This window comes from Scomber scombrus, chromosome 7, assembly GCF_963691925.1.
Source record: "Scomber scombrus chromosome 7, fScoSco1.1, whole genome shotgun sequence".
NCBI classification, from domain to species: domain Eukaryota; kingdom Metazoa; phylum Chordata; class Actinopteri; order Scombriformes; family Scombridae; genus Scomber; species Scomber scombrus.
In genome coordinates, this window is record NC_084976.1 from 19,270,046 (window position 1) to 19,289,622 (window position 19,577).

A 19,577-nucleotide genomic window follows, 5' to 3' on the forward strand; every position below is an offset into this window, starting at 1 on the left:
AGAAAGTGAGGTAATGATAAAATGCTGAGAGATGGAGGCAAGGACCAGGAGAGCCAGTGTCTGTTTTCCATCCAGTCCTCTGAAATAGAGAGATGAAACAAAAAGATGAAAGAGCAGCCAGCATATGCTTCACAAGAGCAAAATCCTTTCATCACCAGTGTAATATTTAATTTCCAACAGCTTTATCGGCATCTACAGTATTCCCTCCTAAAAGCCATATGACATGCTCTCAGCCAACAATAGATAAGCCATATGGCGTTTCCCTGAAAGGCAGAGTTTGCTTCAGATGAAGGAAAAATTGGGCTGGATGAGCTAGTCAAGTTGGTTGGTGCCGGGTCAAGGTGAGAGATAACACCGTAGCGCCAGACTGGACCACCCATCTTTTATTTTCCCAGACGAGTTGACAACAGAGGTCTTCCCCGAGCAGGTACACTATCTCTGGCTTAGACACAGATCCCTTCTGATCTGAGGGGATAATGGGTTGCCACAAATACCTCTCATCCTGCATTACGTGTACCAACAAACACTAGGAATCTGCAGCTATGGCTGACTCTTTGTATGTGTGTGTGGCAGATGCACTGTAGGTATGTCCCAGCTTATAAAGTTGTTTCTGTTACTGTGAGTGTGGGGCAGTTAAGACAACATAAGTGAAGGTACACAACGGTGTGGCTGCACTATGCAGGGTGCATAAGAGGTGATAATTCAAGCCTAAATCCTTTGACAGAGTGGGGGCTGCAGTAATTAACTCCGTGCGGACCAACAGGTCATATATTGGTGGCAACAGGCCTTGCCAGTTAGGAAGGCGGCACCAACAGGCCACAAACAGTTGGCGGATCACTTAATTCAGAGCTTTGCGCTGACAGCATCAGAAGTTTTTAAATAGGCAACGCACCACATGAACCCACTAAAAACACACTCTGTGTGTGTGTGTACAGTGATGTAATATTTTGCAGTGTATACATTTTAATAATAATATCACCCAAATTGCAAAAAATTCTAAAAGAACCTTGAAAGTGGTTGAAGTACTGGTTTGGAATCATTCATTTGGACAACACAAATTTGTAGAGTCCTAATATGATTAGATTACATCATCACGATATCATTTTGCCAACAAGCGATAAACAATAATACCAATTTATCACCCAGCATTGGCTGAGAGCGAGCATTGTGCAGATATATATTATTCTAATATCAAGATCTAACCAGAAGCATATACGCGTCTCTAAGGAACCAAAGGTTTGGAATAGCCGCCATGCATCAGAATACCCCGCCAGCATTAACTGTAATAAAGAATAACAAGACTGCAGCTGCTGACAGCCAAGTTAGTCGTCATAGAATTACAAACCTCGATCACATTACATCCATATTAACCACAGGATGATCAGAGGGGTCAGAAATGCAGGGCTACTCTACAAACGTGATAACACAGGCAATTGTTTACTATGCAAGAACAGATCATCCAAATTATGTATACATTCATGTTCTTTTATGTTGATAATGAAACATAAACTATGGTGCACTGACCTACGTTCTTTAGCAGCAGAGTAGAGGATAAATCTGTAGTCTACACACGGGTGCATTTTGTGTGGTAAACATTGTGGAGATGAGAAACTCTATCATTTTACCACTGACCCCCACCACCACCTGTGTGACATGTGGGCATGAGAAAGCAACAAATGCACTTAAAAGAGGAATAAGTCTGACCTGTTTGGTGTGTGTTGTTCAGTTCAGGAGGAAGAGACGCTTGAAACTTAACAGAGGGGCAGAGTGGTGATGGGAGAGTAAGAGAGAGAGGGGGAGAAAAGGGGTGGGAGAGATGTACGTAAGAGTTATGGAAAGTGAGTGTAACAGGGGAGGGGGCTGCAGCCTGGTTGGTTAATATGGTTCATGATTAAATGTGTGTGTATGTGCACTGGTTGGCCCCCAGACTGTGTCTGCAACTCCTGTTTAATCTCAACAGCCGCCTATTCACTCTATGTAAATGTTGGAGATCTTAAATCAATGACCAGTAGTGCTGCAGGGTGGTCTGCTCACATGATGACAGCTCTGCCATGATTAAAAACATGTCTGTATCTGTGACGGCTCCGCTGTTTGTATATGTGTGCATGTCTATTTTAGACAGCCACCTGTTAATGACATTAAATAAGGGTGAAGGAGGAGGAGCCAGTGTTTATATGAGAGGGGCCAGGATAGTGTTTTACAGCAACACAATACAGTGTGGGGAAGGTGAAAATCTGACAGAAAGACAGAGAGTTTAATTGAAACTGAGGAGATGGAAAAAGCAACAGAGAGAGACACATATGGAGAAATAAAGTGAGGGAAAGATGGGAAAAAGAAGATGAATGTGGGATAAAAACACTAATATCTGAGGTACAGTAGATGCAGGTATGGATGCAGATCCGGAAATGAAGATGTTGGGAGAGGAAAATGAGAAATGCATCTCCATTTCATTCCTCACTAAACAAGATCCATAGAGATTTCAGAGATTCAGCCTGGTTCTGTGGAAAGCTTTCCTCGTGGCCCAGCCCTGCTCAGCTCTTCCACAGTTTAGGTTACTTACGTGGCACCGTGAGAGAGAGAGGCCAACCCCAGCGGCCAGCCACGCTCTGGGAGGGCAGAGAGGGGGGGATGGGGAGAAAGAGAGAGAGTGTGTGTGTGTGTGTGTGTGTGTGGGGGGGGGGGGGGGGCATGCAAACTGAGAGTGAGCCAGGGACAGAGAGACAGAACAGGAAAGAATTGTAGAAAAGGGACGAATCAAGCTGTAGGCTGCAACAGGAAAATAAACACCTACAGTTTCCAAAACAGTCAAGCCTTGCTCCTTTTTTTGGAGAGGTTGCAGTTTAGCTGGTGCAGCTGGCAGATGGACTTTCTCAGAGAAATGGGAAACATATTGGGCATATGACAGCCATGATAAATGGATTAATCTGAGGGAAAGCTATCTGTTTTAATGTACATATGTGTGTCAATTCTTTAAAATGACTTTGCTTCTAATTACACAGCCTATCTCTGCTCCGCCATCATACGAGATTGATAGAAAATGTCCACAGACAGTCCGAGGCCATCAATAATCTACAGTATGCTGACGTGAACAACCTTTTCTCCACATCACTCAAGTGCCCCTGTCAGCAGTACTGATTTATGCTTGAACACACTGAGCTGTGCACATGTATGCTCGTATGCATGTATGCACCCATGCACACATTGCCCACCCTTGTGCACATTACAGCTGCATCCTTTTCTTACTCTAATGTGGGCAGTGAGAATATTTCCCCAATTAAAGGAGAATGCCCCGTGATATTATATATATCTGTATTTTTGTTAATATCAACAAATACCACAAAAAGACCAAACCAACAAATCCTACAAATAACGTCTGTCTACCCATATCCTGATAAAGCTTATTCCTCCGTTCCACAGACCTCCATTGTTGCCCCCAAAAAATAATACCATCTTTGTATTTATTCTCTAAGTATTTTTTAACTAACGGTACCTATTCCAATATTAGAGGGTACGTATGACCACAATCGGCAGATTGTTGCTCAGAAGATTATAGACTACTGTTGCCTATCCTGTAGGCCTAATATTAGAATAAGTACCACTTGTCTAAAGTCCCCCTCCACTCAAAAATATGTTTTGCTCAATCTTACTTCAGTATGTGAAGAGTTTCACACTAGATGACTGTTTTCACATCCATCTGCCGAACGTGAATGGAGAATTACACTGAGAATGGACTTTGCAGGAAAGTAGGAGACATCTTGTGTGTATGCATAGATTCTGGATTTTTCCTTGAGGGAGACGGAGGAGTTGTCATTTTAATTGTTTTAATGAAGTAAATACAAATACAAATACAAATACTTTGTAAATTCACATATTGTCAGCCCCTGTTTCATAACTGCACATCTTGTTCCCTTGTACCTATATCAATCAGTAAGTACTGTACTGGTAAACCTTTGGTAAATGTTAGTACGCTGTACTTTGCAGGCTATAATCTCAGGGTTACCAATATAACCCACATGTAATATAATATATAATATAATATTTACAATATACACTCACCATCTAATTTATTAGGAACACCTGCGCAATCTAATCCAACCCAATACTACAGCCCATAAATTCTACCTTTACGAGACTTATGAAAGTGTTCTTAATATTCTGCTCCCCTCATGTATGAACACCATTCAATATAATGCACCACAGTACACCACCACCACCCACTACAATGTCAATAATAAACATAAAGTAGAATCATCACCTTTTTGACAATGTCAACAAAAACTGGAAATGTATAAGCTTCATAAAAATAGAATTTATGGTAGGGCTGTTGTGTCGGATTGAATTAGACTGCACAGGTAATGAAGTGGCCGGTGATGAGGGTATATATATTTATCTACATATAAAAATGACTGCCAAATCCTTTTTATAGATAACAAAATGCTGCTAATAGACCTTTTCACAGCTGACATTTTGACTTGTCACGATAAAAAAGGGTGTGACTAATAAGCTTAGCAATGGCTCTGTTGTGTTCATGTATCACAGTAAGCCATGACCAGTGTGACAGCGAACCAGCATGCAAGGACCAGCATGCAACAAGGACCCTGAAACTGAAGGAGCTAAAAGGAATTCAGCCATCATCCATTCGATTACTTACACCTATGCTTCTCCTACTGTGACATGTCAAAAATGCCTATTTGCATTTCCCCTGACCTTTGTTTGCACCTGTGTTTTGAGTTTTTCAGAGATGTTTACATTATTCCAACTCCTGTAAGTTGAATGGAAACTGGTCCATGTACACAGAGTACCGCATCCATCCTACCTCAGTGTTGCACTCTCCCTCTGCTGCAGTGTTCTATCTTTCTGAATGAGGATCAATGGGGGAGCGTTGCTCAGAATGACAATGACCATCACAGAGTTTTACATTCACCACTAGAGGGAGATAATGTATTTACAGTCTCCACTGCAGCACCAGGCCTGGGGAGAGCTGCTAATAACATTTAATAGGTCTTATGTTAGACAGCCTGAGTTTCCTGATCTATAAGAGAGGCAGGGTCAGTATTACATGTTTCCTCTGGTGGACATGGCTCCAGCAGCCCAGCAGAGCTTCTTTTTTATCTTTGCCCTCAGGGAACAGTGTAGAGAGCGTTGCATCAGTGGCCCTGCAGCCGGGTCTTGTGCAGCGGGGTGCAGCGATGCAGATGGAAATGGGCAGTATAGAGCTGACACAGGACATTATTGCATGTCAGAGATTTGATGATTTCCTGCAACTGTTTTACAGGAACTCCCTGTTGAATAAGTCCCAGGTGGACACAGCCTTTCTTTATTGGATTTATTACTGCTGACCAAGTCTGTGAATTCATGTGGACTGATTGAAATAAAAAGGACAAAACTGCTTGATATGGGGGTGTATTTTGACAGCCCAAGCATAGATTCTGCTCCAACAATTCATAATTACATTAACTTATGTGCAATGGGGTCTAAATATGTTTTGTTTTGTTTATTTGCACAGGTTAAAATCAAATGACCAGAGATGTCCTGAGAAAGAAAAAACCCAAAAGATGCTTATTTCTAATTTTATATATACAAAGCATGACATGAGAAAGAAAAAAAAAGCTCAGGTAGAAGACTAATTTATATATGTTATGTACTTAAGATGTAACTTTAAACAATATAAGAATAAGAGGAAATATCTGATTGAAAATGTATTTCTTGTTAATGTTTAGGAAGATGAGCTGTCTGGTTGGGTGAGTGAATAATTTAAAATAAGATGGGCCGTACCATGAAATGATGTGGAAGATTGTCCTGTTTGAACTGTATATTATATATAAAGTTTATATTTGGAAAACACTTTTGACGAAGTTTAGTTTCCATAAATAAAGGAACTGGTGGGATGAAAGGATTTGAGTTCCTTTTCATTCTAGAAACAAAGAAAACATTTATTAAAAGTTGTGGAAAACATACTCAACCACACTTTGTTGTATTATGATAATATGTCATCTTACATTTTAAAAAAAAAAATCTGATTAAGTACCTTTTGTAAACGTGAAATGGCTCCATCGCTTGGACATTACCATTAACTGCACGACTTGATAAATTATGTCATCTAAATGAATCTGAGCGGACATGGCTCCAGTCTAATTCCATCTCCATAATTAACTGTAAGCGTCATCACTAACTGTTTGAATAAAACTATGCTGCAGTGGGATGCTGGGTGTGGAAGTGCATAAGAGAGGAGCACAACGAATAAAAAGCATCATGTAAATTCAGTTTTTAATCAACATCTGAAAACAAATTGGACAAATGAAAGACTGTTCCAGCTTTTATAAACTAGATGTGGTTTTAGGCTTTAATTCATTTAAGAAATCTTTTTTTTTTTTTTTTCAGAAAAAAAAAAATTAAATGACAGTGACACTGAAAAAGCAGACTTCAGAAAGTAAGGAGTAACATCTCAAAAGTGTTATCACTGACACAATCTCTCTTCAGCTCTGTCTTAAGCAATCCAAAGAATCAAATGAAAGCAGTCTCAAGCCCGTACAGTGTGAACATGTGGTCCTCAGAGAATCAAGGGCAGAAGATGAGGGAAGATGAGAGAAAAGCATATTACAATTATGTCTTAAAGAAAATCCCAACAGCTAAAAAGTAACTAAAAAAAACATAACAGATGAAGTGATTATTTTCAATTATGTGTATTGATGGCAAGTCTTTTTCTGCAGACTTTGATTCATTAATCTCTGAAACAAGCTGCTGCAGCATTGTTTAGTTTTTTTCTTTCTTTGTGTAGACAAACCACCAACTTTCAATTTATCTAGTTTGTTTACTTATTTATTTTTAAATAAATCAGGCTGGGAGTTGACTGGACAGAGAGAAGTGGTGGTTTTGGTTTCACTCTGTAGCAAAGTGCCCATCACTCTGTAAAACATGAGTCGTAGTTATTAGTCATGTGTTTATTTGGTCTTGTCAAAGAGGTGAGACGTTGCACACAAAAAAAAAAACAATGGGGTCCAACACATCTACACATCTTACATCCCAAATTTGTAGGGAAACAGGGTAAAATGAACTGGTAATGCAAGGCTAAAGCACAATAGTGACAGCTATGAACATACAGCCGGTAATGATAGAGGGGCAAGCCGAATTTCTTTCCTAAGCGAATTGACATGAATAACATTTAAGGCTTTTTGGTAAGGACTAGATAAATCCCCTTTTACATACCAATCTGTTTGCCTCTCCCAATCTTCCATTGTTTATTTTCTCTGAAAATTTCAGGACTGAACTGCTGAGACATGACAATCCCACCTGCTAAAAGCTGTGCACAAAAGATGGACATGAAAGAAAATGACAAAACAGGAAAAAAAGAAGAATTAAACTGGAATAATTAAACGTTCTTTTCTGCAGTTTGTGTTATTCTGCGGCCTGAACACAAGTGATATTACAGCTCAAATCAGTGAAGCTACACACAGTATTGGAACAAGAACAGCTGACATTCAGATAGAGTCCATTTAGACAACAGATTCTCTAACAATCGTCCTGAGGGGGGCAGTAGTCTGACGAAAATGAAGAAACATGAAGAAATGATGAGTCCAAACAGGAGAAAAAAAAAATCTAAAAATGAAAAGTCTCCTCTTGTTTTTCTAATGATGATGGCAAAACTGAAGTGGATGTTACAGCTACTGTATATCTACATTAGATGATCAAACAAAAATGCCCTCATCTTCCTCAACCATCTCCCCCACATCTCCCTTTCACAAATAAACACTCCTGTTTTTTCCCCGTCTCGCTTCTCAATCAGAATAGTCCAGTTAGTTCCCAACTGCAACTCCTTCCTAATGTACTTAAAACAGGCTACTTCCATTTAAATACAAACCTTAAAGTGTGGCACCCCCCTCCCGCCCAAAATGACATCCCTGTCTCACAAAGTATAAAAGTTGTTGACCCCAACCTGGACCTATTATTACACACATTTCTCAAAAATCTTTGACACCCACCCCCCACCCGCCCCACTAAACCCTCACCCCTCGAGCCTAGCCCCTCTTTATTATGGACTGAATATAAACCCTTCCTATTCCTCCAAGTCCAAATCGTTTTAACTGCCAAACATTTTGTAGATCTCAAATGATATATTGGATATCACCAAAGCCATTTGCCAAATGATTAATACTTTCAGATCTACCTGAAATGTTGCTCTACCAAATCATCCAGAGGGATCTGATCTGGAAATAGGAAGTACACATCCCCCTCCCCCCCTCCCTCCCCCCCACCCCCTCTTCTCTTCATGCGTCCTCTACCAGAAGTCCCGGCGGTGATATGCGTCTGGATCGCAGTATTTGGTCACCACCACCCTGTTGGCAAACTTCCTTCCTGTCAGCCCCTGCATGGCTTTCTGGGAGTCAAAAACTGACATGAACTCCACAAAGATCTACAGAAAAGAACAGAAAACAACACTTAGATGATGACTGCGAGCATATCATCAAATCATATATTATAACATCTACTTTGGATAATTGAGTCAGAGACAAACAGTTCATACCTTGCCGGTCCCAGGCACTTCCAGGCCGTCCACAGGTCGAGGTATCTCAATACTCTTCACTTGGCCGTACTTGCTACACTCGTCCCTGACGTCCTCCACAATCTCCTCATACTCATCATCATCCAGCAACTCCTCTGGTGCCACCATGTTCATCAGACACAGCACCTCGGTGGGAAGACCCCCCATCTGAGTCACTGAGCTATTCAGACCCGGCACCTGCAGCGTCACTGGGGTCTGGTTTATACTTGTCTGGAAGGATAGACACAAAGGTTAGAACAAGGTTAATGGAATGTTTTACATAATAGCTTTTTGTAGCAAGTTATTATGCCTCTCAGGTTGTTTGTTATTGTGCATGATGTGAATGTTTAATCTACGCTTCACTGCCATTTTGACCAGGTGGTTTTGGTTTTATTTACCACTGGGTGTCACAAAATGTAAGGAAAGGGGGTTTGGGAATTTAGAATGCATAACCAATCAAAACACCGAGTTGTTTTTGTACACAGGTTCATGCTGCTCATCTAGCTGTACTTTATTTATTGTGTATTCTTGTTTCTTCCTCTGAAAATACATAACTGGGTGTTCTAAATAATTATGTTCTTACATGGTGGACAGGACAGTACAGATAATTCTATCAAAACATTGATTGTTTTTTCCTGTTGCTCTTGATTAACCTGCTGGAAAAGAGCTAGACTTGTTTTTGGAAATCCTGAGTGACTCAGGCTGGTGGGTTTTAAAAGGGAGAATTAGACCATGATTCCTAAAAACTTGGGTCATGTATGCAATAAAATGTCCAATTAACTTTGAAATTGCTACCCTTAAACTGAATCAAAGGCTGTAGATTCCCCAAATTTATTCCACAGCACAAAATTTGGCCTTGTAAGTTGTAACAGTGGTGCCACATCTCCGCTCCAAATTAAGTATTTAATAATATGATATATTAGTGTCTGCTTCTCCCCATCACTAGCGTAACTTTTGTCTTGGGAGACCCACCTTTTACAGTCCTTGAGGGCACCACTACAGAAAATTAGGAAACATAGTTTGTAGTCTAAGGTATGACGCAGATGACCAGGGGGACTTTAGCCAGCTAATGAGCATGGAGCTCTGGGTGCAGGCAACATGGAGGGAGGTTAAATATTGTTCATTTGCATATATGACCCACATTGTAATGACACAATGCTGGTTGAAAATCAGCAAGTTTCCCTTTAAGTGCCTTGAATGTCAGTGATGGACGGAAATTCACACAAATGCACTGACTTTTTTTGCAGTTGTTCTTCGCTGATGTGTTTGAAAAACACACACTAACAAAAAAATGCTGTGTGTAGCAGACACATTGCTAAAGTTGATCTAAAAAGCAAATATTCTTCTACCATCTATACCTACAAAATCTACGATATCTACCCTAACTCAACGGGAGCATCCAGCCTCCCACCACCCTGCTGTCATCTGTCCAGCCCCTGGACACTTACCAGAGTGGCGTTCTTGGATCCCACACTGGCTCTCTGCACCAGGAGCTTCTTGTCTCCCAGCTGCATGCCGTTCAGCCCAGCAATAGCCTGTAATGGTATCAAGGTTTTCAATTATACTGTAACTGAGAGCCCAAACAACTGTGGAAAGTTGACAATTTCAGTTAAAATTTGTCTGATCATTAAAAAGGGGGTCAATAAATGTCACGGTGTCCTGCGAACATCTGTTTTCTGTTGCACTGCTTACCTGGTCATTAAGGTTGACATCAACATATTCACAAAAAGCATATCCTTTAGATAGGCCTGTGGCGCTGTCCTTCACCAAGTTAAAGGCCTTCAGGGGGCCAAATGACGTCAACAGCTCTTTCACCTGAAAAACACAAGGCACAAAAGTCACTTCAGGTTTAATGATTCTGCTGAATAATGCTGAAACATTAGCTGTATCCCAGTTTACAAGCAAAGCTGAAAAAAAGAATCATTCTGGAGAAAGATTGCTGATAATTAAACTAAACACCAAACAATTTCATCCCTCCCTCTGTGCTCCTTCAATAGCAACGAACAAAAGAGAAATATAGTGGAATCCAAAGCAATGTGTCAGCTGTAGGGTCACTTGTGTTTCTCTCACACATCACAAGTGTAAAAAAAAAAAAAAACTGCTTTTCTTCACTAGCCTGACTGGCAGAAGAAATTTACTGAATCAAAATACTTTTCATGTCTGCTCCAGGGGAAGAGATACAGTATTTTTATTTATTGATTCAGTGAATAAGTTCAAAACACATGTACAGTGGGATATTTATGTACATTAGATTATGCTTCACTACATGCAACAGCCAAACACGTGGGGGTCTCCATGAGAATGTTGGATTATACATTCAATAAAATAGCAGTGTATCTGTTCTGTGAGAAAACATTTTCTATGTAATTTGGACACGGTTTCTCTCTCAAATTTGTCAGCCCTCCCCCTCTATTTTCATTCAACCACCGTTCCTCACACAGACAACTGCTCTGATGACTCCCCTTGTCCTGTGCACAAGCATGAATGCCTCCTGTTGATTGGCTGGAATAGTGATGTGTTTACTTTCTTTCCCATTTGCAAAGCAGACTGTGTGAGGAGTTTATCACTGAATTTGACAACAAGCATTTTTAATAATCCTTTCTCCAGAATCACTGACTCCATCTTTAAAGGCACAAACACTGACCTGGTCATCATTTAAGTAGTTGGGCAGACCACCAATGAAGAGCTTGTGAGCTGAGTCGGGCACCACTGTGGACACCACACCTACATGAGACAAGGATGACGGAGATAAACATGAACGAAGAGGCAGCCAGACAAGCTCTTGTATAAAAATCTGAAATTATTTATGAATTATGTCAACAGTACGTAGAGGTAAAAACCATTAATTGTCTGTGTACCAGGCACATAGACACTGGGGTTCTCGCTCATGCCAGGCAGGGGCTGGTAATCATGGGGACGGCGTATCTTAAGACTCTGGCCTTGAAAGATGATGCCATCAAAAGCCATGGCCTGTGTTGTTTCATCCACTGAGCGAAACTGTGTAGAAAAGAAACACATTAGCTTTAAACTTTTCAGAGATAGGCTCTTAGATTTACAAATGACGTCCATAAAAAAGGTATCCTCTCACCTCAAGGAAGGCAAAATTCTTATCCTGGTTGATCTGTACTGCGAGAACAGGGTTTCCAGGGGCCTGAGTAAGACCACCCAAACGCATCTGGGCATTGAAGAAGTCCATCATGGACTCCTACAAAAAAGATAAGGATGAAATTAAGAAACCCAGTGATTCCTATAAAGGATCAGTATGTAGGATTTAGTGGCGACTAGCAGTGACGTTGTAGATTGCAACCAACTAAATTCTACATACTGGACCGTTTATGTTGAAATTATTAACTACACAAGGATCAAACAGACAATTTAGGTCATCTGACATTAATAACCTCAAAAGTTTTCTTCCTCTCACCTCTGTGATACCGAAGGGGATGTTTCCCACATAGAGTCGACGGGCCTGCCGGGTCATCTGGCTGCCCACAACAGGTACAGGGGTGGGAGTAACAGCCAGGCCATCTGGAGTCATGGTCGGCAGGAGGGCTGTGGCTGGGATCTGGCCTGCAGCTGGGGGCGCAAAGCCAACAGGAAACATTCAATAATCTAATTATATTTTATACTCTAACCAGATGTGCATATTACTGACATGCTGCAGAACGGCTGCACTACTAAAAATTTAAAAATCCATTTCTGTAACTAAGAAGTCTATTAAAACAAATCATAAAAAGAAAACAGATGTTACCTTGCATGGCTTTGTACTGCATGGGAGTGATGTGTTCAAAACCAGGCGGGGGAACATCCCAGTACTTCTTCACCTTATTCTTCTTCTTCTCACGATGTGGAGAACGGCTGTAGGATGAAAAGGAGAGGTGAAATATAAGACCAACCAACACGTGAACAGAAATCTCTTATTAGCTCTGCACTAAACTGCTAGATCCGATGATGAGTCATTTCTTCAAAAATGTAAAACAAAATCTAGAAAAGTTTGAGGGGATTTGCACCAATAATCAAAACTTGTAAATATAATGGTAGAAGGGAATAGAAGAGATAGAAAACCCAATCCAGAGATGTACACAACAAGACAATAGTACATAGAATCAGAGGCAGGTCATTAAATTGCAGGTGTTGCAATAATGCACAAACCAGCTTTGTGTTAAGTTTGCTGTATTACCTTCCAGCATTGTCCTGGGGGAAGCTGGTTGGTGAGCTGAAATGACATTGGAAGGGTTTCACATTTCTCTCACAAAAATCAATCATGACATTTACCAACATTTCCACTTCACAAAATTAGATCCCATATTTCTATGACCCTCACCAAATACGAAAAGAAAAACATCTAGCAGGAGCCATCTGTGTATTTCTAAAAGCGCAGAATCATTTGGAGTTGAAATAACACCACAGCACATTCACTGAGCCTCTCTGCTGACATGCAAGGCCATTTGTGAGCCGCTAATGGCTTAATGAAAGCAAACGTTTTAGCTGCAAAAATACATGGCAGCTACAGGCGAGAGGGGTTAAACTGTACATCTTCTGACCAAGTGCTGACACAACAATTTAAAAAAAAAGCATCCACCAGTAATTTATTTAAAATAAAGGAAGAGCGATGGTGATGACTGGCAGGGGTCAAATTCAACAAGAGAAAGTATTTAAGAGATGGAGATATGCGTATAGATGCACATAATCCATAAACTAGACTATCAATACTGGATTTAGAGGAAGGCATATTTTTCAGAAAATGTTATCCTCAACTTTCCCAGTCATGTCCAAAAGGATGTGTTGCAAGTCCAGAAGAGAGCCGGTGTCCCTGGATGTAGGACAGGCACGGCAGGGAGTTATCACCATGGTTGATAGTGATCTGGGAAGAACTTGCAACTGTATAAAAACTTTCCCACAACGACTGGCCTGAAGAGATTTCATCATACACGGCAGCTCAGAATCAACACGAGATGATCACACACTGTATGACCAGACCAAAAACACTTGTGTGCTTCTCAGGAGATATACTTCAGTCTGTGTGATCTGTTACTCTTAGATGGATCTGAAATTCTCTGTCGACCTTTTATAACTTAGCTTTGATATTAAGTGCTAATGTTGGAAATTATTAGCAATGTAAGAGGCTACAGCTGCTGTTTTGTGTCCAAAAGCTTGTCCTACAAGCTTAAGGCAAAATGACTACAGTGTCATTAGCACCTGTGACACAGGGCTTAGGGACAGAGGACACAAAAATAACGTCTTCCAAAATAGACTGCATAAAAACTCAACCTGTTAATAAAACATTATTTGTTCTTATTCATAAAATAATATTTTATAAGTCAAAGTGCAGTCCACTTTTACTGGCTTAATTCACAGAGCCCAACTAGCTCATCTACAGACAGTCAAAATATATCACTGATCTACCGCTACACTTTATAGTCACAAATATTTCAACTTCCTGCACACAGCTCTTAAGCTTTTATGAATTTGCACTGATGCCCAGAATAGCATCTGCCTGTGTTACTGAGACAAAATCTTGATTGTATGCCAAGTGAGGCTTAATGCAAATGGACTTTAAATGTCATTTTCTGAGTGCAATTGCTTGAATTTGGAATTTGCAACCACCTACAGTACAGTAGGCGACTGGTGTGATGCCAAGAGTAGAAGTGGAAAGTACAGAGGAGACATGCTGGTGTGGCAAAAACATCTGTGTGTGTGCACTCAGAATGGACACAAAGTCCAAGAAGTGTGGATGCTTGTGTGGGTTTATGTGACGCTGCTCTGAGGCATCTGATAAACTGACTATTTACACGTGAAACAGCATCAGAACCAAACAAGAAGAGTACAGATCTCCACTAGGTGTGTCTGGGGGTGTCTCAGTTTTTTTTCAAGGTGCACAGAATAGTGTAATGATATTCTAACCGAGCATCTTCCCCTCGCCTGACTGTATAAACTTAATTAGGTAACAATAAACAGGATATAAGTCCAAAGTTCTAAACTAAAAAACATTGTTATTTAGATATAACAACACAAAATAAAACCCCTCCCTCCCAAAAAGAGATTTAAATCTCAATCAATTGTCCCTCTCAGTATTCTTACAGTCAAGATGGCAGTAAAACTAACAAAAACAGGGATTTATTCATCTTGTATTTTGCATAATTTTGGTGGATCATAACATATCAGGTATGGAATTAATCTTAAGATATGAATGGACGTCAGATTTTGAGCCACGACAAAGGCCAAAATGTGGCCTGCAACAGGCTCGTTTTTAGCCTAGTCGTTTGCTGCAGTTGGTTAAAAGGAGAGAGGAGTCAGCTGTCAATGGCAGTATGAAACATGTTATAAAAAAGGTTTTATAACAATTGGCAACCACAGGAGTTACTTGAGCATACAGTTATAAATATGCACAAAAAATATTAGGCTGATGGGTCCAGTAGTGTGTGAGATTAGCTGTGGACAAATACATGAACACAAATACAACCAAACACATAATCTCCTCCAGGCATGCCTGACGGAGATAAAAATAGTGTGTTTAAATTAATATGATCAACACCATTGTCAGCCATTGCATATGCTTGACTGAAACAATCCACTGCCTCTGGTAATTACATGAACTGCAAGACCAGCACTGAGAGATACATGATGATGTGACTAGCGCTGCAACTACAGTTATTTTTATCACTGACTTTTTTATTTATTCATTGTTTCATTAACTCCTTTATAATGTTGATATTCTGACCATTCATAGTGTGGAGTGGGTCATTTTTGACCTGGCCCAAGTATCCCTTTATAATTAGTCCATATACCAAATTTTGAAGCACAGATGTATTTTGTACCTTATTAGTCATTAATAAATAGGTGATTAATCCTTCAATAATGTTTCAGAGAGCAGAGTCGGTTTTCTTTAGTTTTGACACTATTTGTACACAGAGCGAATACATTCACAATATATTATGATCTCATGTTATCTAAAACGAGAGCAAAACAGTCGTAATTATTTCTATTAAAATGTATTTTATGTATTAAGATGCAACAACATTTATGAATGGTAGGTTTTATTATAACCATTAAAACCAATCAATCAACACTGTCCGTAATCCAAACGCACTACTTTTCTATCAAGTGTACAATTAAGGGCTGTCACTTAAAAAAAAAAAAAAAATCAACTTAGAACGAAACTGAAATGCAATTAATTTGAATGTGCTCTCCCCGTCCCCACACACATGCCAGGGTGAGTGTGCCGAACAAGGTTGTACATTTGGTGCTGCTCCGCTCATCTGTGCTGCTTCCGCCTCCACTGGCTCAGTTGGCTAAGCCAGCAGGTGAGCCTGCAGATTTGTACAAATAGTACAAATCAACTCTGCATAGAGTAAATTAGTCATAAAACAAAAACAACAAACTGGTTTGCAAATTTCAAACTAACAAAACTGCAAAAAAAAAAAAAAAAACCTATACAGTCCTTGCAATCCCTTTTTGTTGTGCAGAAGTTGTGTCACCCTTTCTTTTGTCCCTTTGAGGTAACAGACTGCAGACCGATCAGGGCCAGATCTAGAGTACTGTGCTGCTGTTCCTGGTGTGTGGGAAAGGTGGCGTCGTCTTTGCTTGACAAATGTCACAAAGAGCTTTCCTCCATTTTCTCTATGTTGTCTTCTTCAACTCACTGGCTCCTTTTTAATTTTGGACCAACAGATCCACTAAGTCAGTGGTTCCCAAACTTTCTCTGCTGGGCCCCCCTTTGGTTGATGAGAAAATGTTTGCGCCCACCAGGTGGAAACTCTAGCAAACGTAACGATTTAGTGTGAACCCAGGCGGTTCTCATGACAGTGTAAAGGTGTGCGACACAATTACAGACATGCCAATGTATAATTCCACTGATTCATGATTGCACCTAACCAGCCTTTACTTTGATTTAAAACCCCCTAGTGACTAAAACAATTATTTTGAATAAATATGGGTCAAATCTGACCCGGAACACCCTCTATGTACAAGTATTTATACTAACTGCAAAAAAGTACATCATTTGGAAATATTTTCATTTTTGTATATTCTGGGCCACTTTAGGAAAATTCATAAATTTCAGGCTTTATAAATGTTATTTTTAGTGTTTTTGCTGCTTTCAAATGTCAAAAAGGGTCAAATTTGATCTGTATAATAACGGTTAAATAAACAGATACTAATTAATTTTCAGGTGTTGGACTAATTGTTTAATAGTTGGGTTCTAGATGTGACAAGTTTTCACATGTTGCTGGTCCAGGTGTAGTTGTCTGAAGGTACTCACCTGCGTCTATGTCTGCGCTCCTTACTGTCCCCGCGGCGGTCCCTGCTGCGTCTATCCCTGTCTCTGCTCCTCCTTTTCCTCTCTCTGCTACGGCTACGGGAAGAGGAGCGGCGGTGGTGGCGATTCTCTTTGTCCCTTTCAGCTGGAGGAATAAAGTGATTGTCAACTTAGAGTGGTAGGAAAAAAAGGAACGACATACACAAGCAGGCAGTGCAACAACAAAAACGAAGAAATTCACGAATAAAAATAATTGCTTCTAGAAACATTTGCATAGTTTTCATCATTCAGACTCCAGTAAAGTAATTTCAGATTGAAACTAGAAAGATGATGCACACCACTAACTGTGAATCTGTCCAACATATATAAATATATCCCACACATTTCACATGGTAATGCTACTGCATGTATTTGGTAGCAATTATATGACAAGATCACACCTCTTCTTAATTGTGTGCTGTATAACTGTCTTTAAAGCCCAACCTGTTCACTGATAGTGACTGTACACTACGGTGTCTTACAGTCTTATAACTGCACAGCTGGGTCTTCAGAGGGAACTTTTAGTTACTTTGGTGACAAACTACCAGATGACCTGAGACCAGTCACCCAGTGTTTCCACGTTTAAAAGAAAACTTAAAGCTCCAAGGTGTAGATGCCATTAAACTCTACACATTGGACATTTACTAGCCAAGTGGGTGTGACAACTGTTTCTTTTCCTTTCTATTTGTTATTATATTTGTGTGTATGTGCTTCATTTGTTAATTTTGAATTGTATTTCAGTATTCAAAGCTTTAAAAGTAATTTATCATGTTGATCAATCACTTTTATGCTGATGGTAAGCACCTTGAGCTGCCATTATGTATGATAAGTGCTACACAATACTATAAAACTGATTTCATTATAGTTACTAAACAATGCAATGTATCCACACATCCAAACAAAATGGACGTATGTAGTTTGAACTTTTGTCCAAGTGTCGATGTGTAATTTGTCCAGCTCACATTGCGCAGAACAAACCCCATTAATTACATAGACTAATATTATTTACTACCAATGTGAGGTGTGTTGAATTTAGGTTAAACAGAGCTTAATGTAGACTCTATGTAGTGGCAGAAAGCAGGACGAAATCATACGTATGGACGAACTGCATTGTGAAGGTTCACTACACACAACAGCTGCAAAGACTAAATGCTAGCTGTCCGAATCATTCAGTCAGCTGGCACTAGCAGGAGCATACCATGTTATAGCCCGGCCCCGTATACAGACACAATGAGTTACATTTGTATATTTAGAGACTGTTAAATATACATCAAACACAACAGTGACGGACAACATTTAACGTTGGCAATGACGAGTACAACAAAACGATACAGCCATAACGCATCTGAGGACTCTGGCTAATACAGTGTTCCAGGAAATAGACATATCCACGGCTAGGTAACATGGTGGCGGCAGCAGCTCCAAACAGTATCAATAGCGTTTTCAGTTGCAGGTGTGAAATCAGTTCATTTACCTTGTTTGTTTTCAGACAGCTGTCTTTCAAATTCGTCGAAGTCCGACATCTCTGTGAGTTGAGGCTACTACGTTTTCCGCGACTGCGTTATTCAGTTGGCGACGGCTAGCTTAGGCTAGCAACAAAGTGAACAACACTTCAAAAAACCAAGTGGCTTGCTGATGTAGCTTGAGTAAAATATATTTAAATTGCAACCCGCGTAACAATACAATTACCTAAACTAGTTAACCGGTGCACACATTAGCAGTGTGGTGTTTATTTACAGAGTAACAGCAGAGTCATTGGGACACAAAACGTGTTCTCATGTGTTAGCCTGCTAACGTTAGCTCACGAGCTTGTAGCCAGAAGAATGGGCCTGCTGCTCGCGACACTTGCGCGGCGGCTCGCGGGTTCCAGAACCGAATGAATGAGACTGTTCCTCGAGACGAACTCAGATCCCGGCGGGTCAGTGGCCCACGCGGCGCGGTCTGTTTGACCTATAAACACAAATGTATTTCGCTTTCAGATGTTTTAAGGCCAATGAAAACAATAAAGAAGATATCGGTATGCCCGCTTTTTTGCTCCGTCTCCCAGATACCCCGTGATACCGGAAGTTGATGAATGACAGACTTCCGGCGAGTGAATGAAAAAAAAAAACACTTCATGGAAGTTTTTTGATTAAAGAATAAAACATTATTACGTTTCTTTAGATTTAGTTAAGTCTGTTTCATAAAAAGAAGTCTGTTCTCTTTATGTTTGATTACAACAGTCTTTTTTTCATTCAGACTCAGATTAGTTTCTTTCTTTTTTTGTACTTACTTACTTACTTACTTGTCTTTCATTTCTTTAGACAGATTGGTTTATGTACATACATACATTTCTTACATACAGTCTATGATACATACATAGTCACCTGCCACTTCATTATGTACACCTGTGCAATCTAATGCAATCCAATACAGCAACTTGTAAATTCTACATGAATGAAGCTTATACATTTTCAGTTTTTGTTGACATTGTCAAAAAGGTGATAATGCCGCTTTATGTTTATTATTGAAGTCATAGTGGGTGATGTTGGTGTACTAGGGTGCATTATATTCAATGATATATATAATAATAATAATCATATTTTTTCCACTCTATTAACAAACATGAGGGCGGCAAAATACCAGTCAATATAATGCACCCCAGTACACCACCACCACTCTATACAATCTCAGTAATACACATAAAGTAGAATTATCACTTTTTTGACAATGCCAACTAAAGCTGAAAATGTATAAACTTCAAAA

General features: G+C 39.9%; 2 protein-coding genes across 3 annotated transcripts in view; one reads left to right on the top strand and one right to left on the bottom strand.

Annotated features, from left to right (window-relative positions):
- foxj2 (forkhead box J2) overlaps window positions 1-19,577 on the top strand; it is a 321,604-nt gene that overhangs the window by 251,258 nt on the left and 50,769 nt on the right. The window lies entirely within an intron of this gene.
- u2af2a (U2 small nuclear RNA auxiliary factor 2a) lies at window positions 8,008-18,883 on the bottom strand. Of its 2 annotated transcripts, none has more exons than XM_062421814.1 (12): window positions 18,307-18,883; window positions 16,797-16,938; window positions 12,717-12,752; window positions 12,288-12,394; window positions 11,961-12,112; window positions 11,628-11,744; window positions 11,398-11,536; window positions 11,184-11,263; window positions 10,232-10,354; window positions 9,988-10,074; window positions 8,522-8,770; window positions 8,008-8,410 (listed from the first exon to the last, which is right to left on the bottom strand). In XM_062421814.1, exons 1-12 carry the CDS (start codon window positions 18,353-18,355, stop codon window positions 8,276-8,278), a joined length of 1,416 nt encoding a protein of 471 aa, XP_062277798.1. In that variant the 5' UTR covers window positions 18,356-18,883; the 3' UTR covers window positions 8,008-8,275. The 2 variants fall into 2 exon arrangements, with proteins under 2 accessions (XP_062277798.1, XP_062277797.1); XM_062421813.1 differs by having other exon boundaries at window positions 11,380-11,536.